Genomic DNA, 11,244 nt, shown 5'->3' on the forward strand with positions numbered 1-11,244 from the left:
CCACAACTCCACCGACTTTGGTGTCATCCGCAAATTTACTAACCCAAAACAGAGTGTGAGAAAGAGAGAGAGAAGTATATGGTGAGTGAGAGGGATAGGAAGAGTGTGACTGAGAGGCATAGAGAGAGTGAGGCTACTGGGAGAGAGGAGGTAATAGAAAGTGGGAGTGGTATAGAGAGTGAAGGAGATATAGAGAGATTGGGAGGAATGTAGAGAGGAGGGGATAGAGGGAAAGAGAGGGGCCTAGAGAGCGTATATGAGAGAGAGGGGATAGAGAGAGAGCAAGATTGAGTTTGAGAGAGGGGGACAGGGGTGATGGAGAGGGAGGGAGGGGGTATAGAGAAGGGCGGGATATAGAGGTGTGGGGTTAGAGAAAGGCAGAGGTTGGGCTTATGGAAGGTTGGATAGTGAGAGACAGGGGAAGGGAGATAGAGAGTAGGATAGAGAGAAAGAGGGAGATCTCAGTTCTTCAGAGCCAATGAATTACTGTTGGCTAGAAAACCCTTGCACAAGAAAATTTATAAACTACAGTGAGATGGAGAAGATAGGGGAGGTGATGGTCAAGTGGTATTATTTTATAGAATATTAATCCAGATTCCCAGGGTAACGTTCTGGGGACCCAGGCTCAAATCCTGCCTCGGCAAATGATGGACTTTGAATTCAATAAAAAAAACTCTGGGATTAAGAGTCTGCAGATGATCATGAAACCATTGCCGATTGTTGGGAAAACCCATCTGGTTCTCTCATGTCCTTTAGGGAACGAAACTGCCATCCTTACCCAGTCTGCTGTACATGTGACTCCGGACCCTAGCCATGTGGTTGACTCTCAAATGCCCTCTGGGCAATTAGGGATGAGCAGTAAATGCTGCCTGGCCAGTCACGTACTCAATCCCATGAATGAATAAAAAGAAAGCAGATGGTCAGTTTTAGTGATGTTGGTTTAGGGATAAATGTAGGTCCTAGCACTCCAGGAAGACCGCCTCTACTCATTTTCCAGTAGGACACATGACATCATTCATTTCCTCCTGATGAGCCCTTTGCTTTACATCTAATCTAAATGACAGCACCTCTGCCAGTGTGCTAATCCCTCAATGCTGCTCTGTGAGGGTTAACCTGGACTCTATGCTCAGGTTTGTGGCATGGGATTCAAAGCTAGGACATTCAGAATTGAGAGCTGAGAGTCTTCTGAGTTACTGATTCTCAGCAAAAATCTGAGAATTGCTGATATGACTGATGTGGTTGAGGGGAGGAGGCGCATTTGACTGAAGCAGTGACAGAGAAATGCTGAGGCAGCAGGGGAACGTTTTGAAAATGTGTATGAACTCACCACAGGCTAATAGACACTCTGTCTGTTCTAACCTGTTGAGTTGTGAACTGTTTCTCTTTTTCACCCCTCTTTTTGCAATCCTCCCCCTTCCAGATTGTGAAGACTGGGCGACGTGCCAGACAGTCCCTTGATACCTCACAGGAGGAGACTCGTTTGAGCCACAAAGCACCTTCCAGCAGCACTGGAACAGAGGTGAGTGCTTCTGTGAGCTGCTTTAAACATTTCTCCCACTCTTGCCTTTGTCCTCAAGATGTAGCCAGGAAAGATAGCAATGTTTCCACCACCTAAACCACTCAGCTTTAAAATAGCCAGTGCCTTCAGCTGCTTAAGGATAACAACCACTTGCATTAACATCAGCGTCACAGTTATCGACTACAGGCACAGTTGGGTTTACGCTTCATCTCTTTAGTTCCATTTTGTTTTTATTTATATAAAACAAAACTGGGAGTGCTGGAAATCTGAAATTAAAAAAACCAAAAATTGCTGGAGAAACTCAGCATGTTTATCAGCATCTGTGGAGAGAAATCCAAGTGACACTTAAATGTTGACTCTGCTTTCTGTCCACAGATGCTACCAGACCTGTTGAGTTTCTCCAGCAACTTTTGTTTTTGTTTTTATTTCTGTTTAATGCAGTTGATGGTCATTAAACATGTGGAATTCTGCCTGCCATCAGTCTGTGGGTTCCTCTTCCTGGGTTCTGTACAGTTGGACCTGAATTTCTGTGGATTGCATGTTGTTGTCCGAATGTCCACATATGGAAATACAAAGCAGAGTGTGTCTCTGGACACTCTCCTGATACCAAGAGCTAAAGTGTTGGAGCATTTTGGGAAGAGTGGTTAGGCGCTTGGTGCCTATGAAGCTGTAGATACAGCCATCAATAGTGGAGGATATAGAAATCTCAGATGGTGTAGAGCTGGAGGAGATAATGGAAACGAGGAGACTGAGGTCATGAAGTTATCTGAAAGTCATATATGACATAGAAAGACGATTGTGGGTATTGTAAGCCAGTGATTATCAGCTCTAGGACATCTCTGCAGGAATTCCTCAGGGTACTATCCTAGACCTAACCATCTTCAGCTGCATCATCAAGTGGCAAATCACATTTGCTCCAATAAGAAAGAATCTAACCATTTTCCCTTTATATTCAAACGTGTTACCATCACTGAACTCCCCCACTATCAACATTCTGGTGGTTACCATTGGCCAGAAACTCATTTGGATTCACTATGTAAACCCATGTAGGCCCATGTCAGAGGCTGTAAGACCATAAGATGCAGGAGCAGTAGCTGGCCATTCAGCCCATTGAATCTGCTCCACCATTCATGAGATCATGGATGACCTGATGCTTCTCAACTCCACTTTCCCCATAACCACTCATTCCTTTACTGATTAAAAATCTGTCGGCCTCTAATATTCTTAACGACACAGCCTTGACAATCCTCTATGGTAAAGAATTTCAGATTCACTGTTCTCTGAGAGAAGAAATTTCTCCTCATCTCTGTCTTAAATGGGCCACCCCTTACTGTGAGATGATGTTGTCTGGTCCCAGATTCTCCCACAAGGGAAAACAACCTCTGAGCATCTTGGCAGTGACATGGACTGACAAGACTGTGTTTCTGTGTATCAGCCATAATGATGATCCTCTCCCAAAGGTGTTAACTCTTACTCAGATACGGGTCTCCTCCTCTCCTGAAATGCTGACTCTCACTGGGGTCCCCTGAAGGTGAGGAGAAGTAATTTCTATTCTAAAGACTTCACAGGACTGCTCAAAACTCAAGATAAAATTAAAACATGACACCTTTTTCTCTTCGCAACGTTTAAGAGGCATTTAGACAGACACATGAACAGGCAGGGAATAGAGGGATACAGACCAAGTGTAGGCAGATGGAATTAGTTTTGAATGTTATCATAGTCAGCACAGACTTGGTGGACGAAAGACCTGTTCATGTGCTGTGCGGTTCTGTCCTCATTGTGCAGTGGTTGTGAACTTACCTCTGAGCCAGGAGGCCAGGGTTCAAGTCCCACCTTTTCAAGAGGAATGTAAGAACATTTCTGAAAAGGTTGATTAGAAAATTTCTCTAATCTGAGCGTGTGTCACTCTTATTCAATGTCGTAATTGGTAACATTATTTCTGTTCTGCATTGAAACCTATATAGGGTAAAATGGGTGCCTTGTGGCATTACTTAAATAACAAAGTAAATAAATTCCCCGGTGAACTGGTCTTTCATGCTAATCTGAGTCATTGGTTCCAAAAGAATGGCAAATATGTTGCTGCATCGGCAATGCCAAATTAGGCTAAATGCCCGGGTAGAATTGGGTGTTTCAAAGCCCCAGTGACCCTTTCTGCAAATAAAATGCATATCTTTTCTCCCAAAAGTATTGCAGAAATGTTTGAGCTTGGTCATGAATGCCAGTAAACTGTCAGGAAGGCACACTGTCCTGCTAATGTCAAAAATTCAGACTGAATCTTATCGGGCGTGGATGCTTCAGGATTCATAGAGAGAGAGAGAGAGATCGGTTAGTAGGAGAATTCGGCCCTCAGGTGTATCACTGATTCAGTATCTCACTCTAAGATGATGATAGCGTCGAAGAGAGATACGGAGGAATCTTTTTTGTCTATTTATTTGTGGGACATGGGTATCACTGGCTGGGCCCAGCATTTCTTGTCCATCCCTAGCTGCCCTTGAGAGGGTGATGGTGAGCTGCCTTCTTAAACCGCTGCAGCCCTCCTGCTGTAGGTTGACCCACAATGATATGAGGGAGGGAATTCCAGGATTTTGACCCAGCGACAGTGAAGGAACAGCGATATATTTCCAAGTTAGGATGGTGGGTGACTTGGAGGGGAACTTGGAGGTGGTGGTGTTCCCATATGTCTCTTGCCCTTGTCCTTCTAGATGGAAGTGGTCATGGGTTTGGAAGGTGCTGTCTGAGGATCTTTGGTGAATTTCTGCAGTGCATCTTGAAGATGGTACACACTGCTGCTACTGAGCGTCGGTGATGGAGGGAATGGATACTTGTGGATGTGGTGCCAATCAAGTGGGCTGCTTTGTCCTGGCTGGTGTCAAGCTTCTTGAGTGTTGTTGGGGCTGCACCCATCCAGGCAAGTGGGGAGTATTCCATCACACTCCTGACCTGTGCCTTGTAGATGTTGGACAGGCTTTGAGGAGTCGGAAGGTGAGTTACTCGCCACAGTATTCCCAGCTTCTGGCCTGCTTTTGTAGCCACTGTGTTTATGTGGTGAGTCCAGTTGAGTTTCTGGTCAATGATAACACCAGGGATGTTGATAGTGGGGGATTCAGTGATGGTAACACCATTGAATGTTAAGGGACGGTGGTTAGCTTGTTTCTTATTGGTGATGGGCATAGCCTGGCACTTGTGTGGCACGAATGTCACTTGCCACGTGTCAGCCCAAGCCTGGATATTGTCCAGATCTTGTTCTTTTGAACATGGACTGCTTCGGTATCTGAGGAGTCTGATGGTGCTGAACATTATGCAATCAGCAGCAAACATCCCCACTTCTGACCTTATGTTGTTGGGAAGGTCATTGATGAAGCAGCTGAAGATGGTTGGTCCTAGGACACTACCCTGAGGAACTCCTGCAGAGATGTCCTGGAGCTGAGATGATTGACTCCAACATCAACAACCACAACCATCTTCCTATGTGTCAGGTATGACTCCTGCCACCTAACAACTTGCTTTCCTAGCTTTCTTTGTGTCATCAGCAAATGTAGCTACCATGCACACTGTCCCTTTGTATATTAAAAATAGTTGAGCCCCTAGGACTTGTCCCTGCAACTCTCCACTGGTTACAGCCTTTCTACTCTAACATATAATTGGTTCCAAAGTTGGCAAAATTCATTCTCATGGATCTTTTCTGCGTCTAATAATTTCACTTTCTTCTTAAGATCATAGAATCCCTACGTGTGGAAACAGGCTATTTGGCCCAACAAGTCCACACCGCCCCTCCAAAGAGCATCCTACCCAGACCCATTATCCTACCCCTGCATTTCCCATGTCTAATCCACCTAACCTAAACATCCCTGAACACATTTAGCATGGCCAGTCCACCTAACCTGCACATCTTTGGACTGTGAGAGGAAACCGGAGCACCCGGAGGAAACCCACGCAGACACGGGGAGAATGTGCAAACTCCACACAGACAGTCACCCGAGGGTGGAACCAAACCCGGGTCCCTGGTGCTGTGAGGCAGCAGTGCTAACCACTGAGCCACCGTGCCGCCCCAAGATATGGTGCCCAAAATTGAATACAATACTGCAGAGGCCAAATCAGAGTTTTATGAAAGTGCATCATATACTTCTTGCATTCATACTGTTTTCCCTATTAATGAAGCCCAGGATTCTATATGCTTTATTAATCACTTTCTCAACCTGTCTTGCAACCTTAAGCAAATGGTGCACATATACGCCCAGAAGCCTCTGTTCCTGCGCCCCCTTTAGAATTGCCTCTCTTTCTATCAAAGTTAATCATTTCACATTTATCTGGATTAAATTTCATCTGCTATTTGTCCACCAATCGATGAACCTGTCTGTGCCCTCTTTAAGTTTGTCATTAAGTGCTTCATAGTTGACTGTGCACCACATTTTGTATCATCTGCAAATTTTAGGTCCAAGTCTGGCTATAAAACCATGTTTTTTTTGCCTTTATCTTTGGACTATGGACTAAAGGAAGTAGGATACTGCATAAGGAGACTGTACAAAGATATGAGTGCAGTGTTAAAAATCATTTCCCTGGGCAAATTGTGACTTGTGTACAATGTTACTTTTGTTCTGGAACAGCATAACAGTAAGAGCAAAAAGCTGAGACCACAGAGCCAGTGAGTTCTGAACAAAAGAAAACTGCTAACAGTATTCTGCTTGGCTTCTGACTAGGTGACCATGGCTTTTGTGGGGCCAGTGCGGAAGAGAATCACCTAACCTGGAAAGAAAAAGCATAAAAATATCTTTCTCTGTGGTCTCTCTCTGTCACACACATGCAGGTACCAGAAAGTCTGCAATAACAGCTATCTTTCACTCACCTCTCTCTGCAAATTCCTTGTTGAAGGAGGAATAGAATACCGTCAAAGACAGTGAATTTTTAACCAGTGAATGAAAGAAAGCACCACTGTGCAAACAACCCTGCATCAGCACTAAAGAAATTGACCAACAAAGAAAGGGAGAACTCAGCAAGTATTTGTGGTTGAGTTGTAAGCTAGGAATTCCTATTTCCTGTGGCTGCGTTTACTGACACTAACACATGCGCTGTATGCTGTTCTTTGAGCAGCACATGCACAGATTTTACAAGGAATGTGGCCGGTGGGGGAAGAAGGATTGTGGGGTCGGGGACTGGGGTGTTGGTGTGGGATGCAAGATCAGATCTCCTTGTCATTGCAACCCTGGGCTTCTTGGTCTACCCTGCTTGTTTTCTCCTCAAAGAATTCTAGCAGATTTGTCAGGCATGACCTCCCCTTGATGAAGCCATGCTGACTTTGCTGTATTTTACCATGCACTTACAAGTGTTCAGAAATCTCATCCAGAAATCTCATCCTTCACAATGGATTCCAAAATCTTACCCACGACCGAGGTTGGGCTAATCAGCCTGTTACTTTCCATCTTTTGCCTTACTCCCTTTTTAAACAGTGGCGTCACGTTAGCGATTTTCCAGTCCTCTAGGACCCTCCCAGCGATTCCTGAAAGATCACCACTAACTCTTCCACTATCTCTTCATCTATCTCCTTAAGAACTCTGGGGTGTTGTCCATCTGGTCCAACTGCAATACAGTTACATCTGATTCCACCTTCTCCTTCGCAATTTGCAGATTAAATTCTATTGTATTATTTAGGGGTGGTGCGGTGGCTCTGTGGTTAGCACTGTTGCCTCACAGTGCCAGGGACCCCGGTTCGATTCCACCCTTGGGTGACTGTCTGTGTGGAGTTTGCACATTCTCCCCATGTCTGCGTGGGTTTCCTCCAGGTGCTCCAGTTTCCTCCCACAGTCCAATAATGTGCAGGCTAGGTGAATTGGCTGTGAAAAATTGCCCAGAGTGTTGAGGGATATGTAGAGTAGGTGGGTTATAGGGGGATGGGTCTGGGTGGAATGCTCTGAGAGTCGGTGTGGACTTGTTGGGCCGAAGGGCCTGTTTCCACACTGTAGGGATTCTATGATTCTGTGATATTATGGTCACTCCTGAGGGTTCCATCACCTTAAGCTCCCATCAAATCTACCTCATTGTACAACACTAAATCCAGATTTGCCTGTTCCCCAGTGGGCTCCACCACAAGCTGCTCCAAAAAGCCATCTCTTAGATGTTCCACAAATTCCTTTTCTTGTGGTCCACTACCAACCTGATTTTCCCAGTCCGCCTGCATATTGAAATCCCCCATGATCACTGTAACCTTGCCTTTCTTACACACCTTTTCTATCTCCTGGTGTATCTTGTGGCCCACATCCTGATTACTGTTTGGAGGCCCACACATAACTCCCATTATAATTTTTTTACCTTTTTGGTTTTACCCACACAGATTCTACATCATCTGACCTTACATCGTTTCTTATACTCATTACTAATAAGACAACCCCACCCCCTCTGCCCACCTGTCTGTCTTTTCAATAGGATGTATATGCTTGGATATTTAGCTCCCAGTCCTGATCCCCTTGCAGCCACATCTCTGTGATGCCCATTCACATCATACCTGCCAATTTTGATCTGCGCCACAAGCTCATTTACCTTATTTACCTTATTTCATATACTGTGTACATTCAGATACAACACCTTCAGTCCTGTATTAATGTTGCCTCTTCTCACTGTCGTTCGTTTATCTGGTGTGCATGAAGTTTGATTCCGAACCCTTTCCAAAGTGTCTGTCCTATTTTGTGTTCTGGAGACTTTAATAAAACTGCTGAGGTCTTCTTTCTTTTCATTTTTTAAATATTTTTCCATGTAGTTGAATCCACCCCCACAGATTTTAACCTGCTGTTTTTTTCCCACTGACCTTTCTACTTCTTGGAGTTTTACCCATCCTTCCGCTCCCACTTTCTAGTTTAAAGTCCTGTTGACTACCCTATTTACCCTTTTTGCTAGAACATTGGTCCCAGATTGATTCAGGTGGAGACTGTCTCAATGGTACAGATCCCTCCTGTTCCAATACTGATGCCAGTGCCCCATGAAAAGGAACCCCTCTTTCCCGCATTTCGTCATGTGCTTACTTCCCTTATTCTCGTGTCCCTGTGCCAGTTTGCACGTGGCTCGGGCAGTAATCTGGAGATTATAACCCTCGAGGATCTGCTCTTTAAATTAATTGCTAACTCTTGAAAATCCCTGAACAGGTCATGTTTCCTAGTCTTGCCTATATTGTTTATTCTGACATGGACCATAACAACTGGATCCTCCCCGTCCCTGCCCAATATCCTTTCAAGCCGGTCAGAGATATCCTTTACCCTGGCACCGGGCAGGCAACACACCACGCAGGACTCTTACAAAGGATACTATCTATTCCCCTAATTATAGAATCCCCTACAACTACCACCTGTCTTTTTGCTGTCCCCTCTTGAATGGCCTCCCATACCATGGTGCAGTGGTCAGTTGGCTCATCCTCCCTGTAGCCCTTTTCCTCATCCACAAAGGGAGCAAGTACCTCGTACCTGTTGGTTAAGGTCAAGAGCTGAGGCTCCTCTGTTCCTGACTGCAGGATCCCTCTACCTGCCTCGCTTACAGTCACACCCTGTTGTCCCTGGCCACTGACCAAATTTGAAGTAATTAACCTACCAGGTGTGACTGCCTCCTGAAACAAAGCGTCCAGGTACTTCTCCCCCTCCCGGATGTGCCACAGTGTTTGAAGCTCCGATTCCAGCTCATCAACTCTGAGCCGAAGTTCCTTGGGCAACCAACCCTTGCTACAGATGTGGTCACTGCAGTTTGCAATGGGATCAGCCAGCTCCCACATCATACAGCTACAACACATCACTTGTCCAGCCATTTCTACTTAGTTAACTACTTTATTGAATTAATTAAATTTATTGATATTGCTTGGCTGTACCAGCGAATCAGGTCACAGCTTCCCTGTGATGTCACTCCAGATTTTTCTCGCAGCGACAACGTGTCCTGAGCTCCAGTAGTTTATACTCACTCTGCTGCTGCTGCTTGTGGTCTTCACAGTGGCTTTTTTTTTTGTTAGTTAGAGGAGGATGGAGGGAGGGAGGGAAACTTCCTCTACAAACCCCTGTTTGGTAGTGGTGACTGTGCCGATGCACATCTTCACCCCAACCACCAATCAGCATCGTCACTGCCCTCTGCTGAAAGCTTGTCCTCACTCGAACTCGGATAGTGAACACGGAGTAATGTGCTGGAAATCAGGCACTACTATTCCAAGTCTTCATACAGTTAAAGACTTTTAAAGATACACAGAATTCCTCAATTTACCTGTCTACTAGACGATGGAAAGCACAGACCTGGTTTCTGTGTTTAACAAAGGTGGCTATTTATTGCAAATAAATAAATTCTAACTACGGATAAACAACTATGAAACGTTGACATATAGCTACTATTTGAAACTCCAGAGCCCTTATAAACTCCCACCACATGCACAAAAACACACACGTACACAGGGGAAAAAGCATCATTGGTGTTATGGGTGGAGCGAAAGACAGGGAAGGCAGTTCAATAGTCTCTGTCTACAGAATTTGCTGAGATGAATCTTTTGGATTGCCCTGTGAACTTTCTTCTATGGTTACTTTCATTTGCTTACAGGAAACACAGAATTACTGCTTCACTACTTTTGTCTGACTTATTGACTAATAATCATAGCTTACAGCAACTGTTGAGGCAAGAGTAAACTGGCTTTATCTGGGCTTGAGTTGGTTTGTTTTTAACTGCGGAGAAAGGGCAGCTCCTTCCCTTTCGAAGATCCAATTGCTTCTCCCTCAAGCATTCACACGAGCTGTTCAGCTAATTAGGAGCTGATCACACAATTGTTGATAGGCGGAAGACTTTTGTCATCAATAACTGGTCACCATTCCACAGACCAATCTACTACTTATTGCCATCTGAAGCTCCATTTATGCACATCGTTTGCTTCCAGCTTGTCTGAAAGCAGACTTCTCCCCACCTCATTGCATGAACAAGCAGGTGTATAAGCAACACTTATAGTGAGTGGCAGGTAACTTGCTTTTCAAAAGTGCAGCAATCCTTCAACCATCCTTGACTTTTAAAACAGTATTTTCCTCATTTCAGTCTGTAATTGAAACGACAGAAAAATAAAAAGATACGGTATTTACAATTCTGGGCATTCTACTTAATACTTTACCCTCATGCAGAAATCTCCTTCAGAAGATGTGATCTTGGTTTAGTGTCTCATCTGAAAGACAGCATTTCTGTAACAGTACAAGTGCTGCCTGAGTAATGTGCTGGACTGTCAGCCTAGGTATGGGTTCAGGTGTGTCTGGAGCAGGGATTGAACATTCTGATTCTGAGGCATGAGTGCTGCTAACAGTTTACCACAGCCGACAGCTAGAAGTGAGTTGGGAAAGGGATCGGTATATAACGCAGGGCAAGAGTTATAGCTGGGGGAAAGGCAATTATGAGGCGATGAGGCAAGATTTAGGATGCATAGGATGGAGAAGGAAACTGCAGGGGCTGGGCACAATTGAAATGTGGAGCTTGTTCAAGGAACAGCTACTGCGTGTCCTTGAGAAGTATGTACCTGTCAGGCAGGGAGGAAGTGGTCGAGCGAGGGAGCCATGGTTTACTAAAGAAGTTGAATCTCTTGTCAAGAGGAAGAAGGAGGCTTATGTAGAGATGAGGCGTGAAGGCTCAGTTAGGGCGCTTGAGAGTTACAAGTTAGCCAGGAAGGACCTAAAGAGAGAGCTAAGAAGAGCCAGGAGGGGACATGAGAAGTCTTTAGCAGGTAGGATCAAGGAAAACCC

General features: G+C 44.9%; 1 protein-coding gene across 1 annotated transcript in view; it reads left to right on the forward strand.

Moving 5' to 3' along the window:
- Positions 1-11,244, forward strand: part of LOC109937226 (solute carrier family 15 member 2-like) — a 46,281-nt gene that overhangs the window by 8,517 nt on the left and 26,520 nt on the right. Inside the window, exon 2 of the mRNA XM_048599985.1 lies at positions 1,421-1,519. Coding sequence (XP_048455942.1) covers positions 1,421-1,519 — 99 coding nt within the window. The remainder of the gene's footprint in view (positions 1-1,420; positions 1,520-11,244) is intronic.

The sequence above is a fragment of the Rhincodon typus genome, chromosome 8, assembly GCF_021869965.1.
Source record: "Rhincodon typus isolate 14 chromosome 8, sRhiTyp1.1, whole genome shotgun sequence".
NCBI lineage: Eukaryota > Metazoa > Chordata > Chondrichthyes > Orectolobiformes > Rhincodontidae > Rhincodon > Rhincodon typus.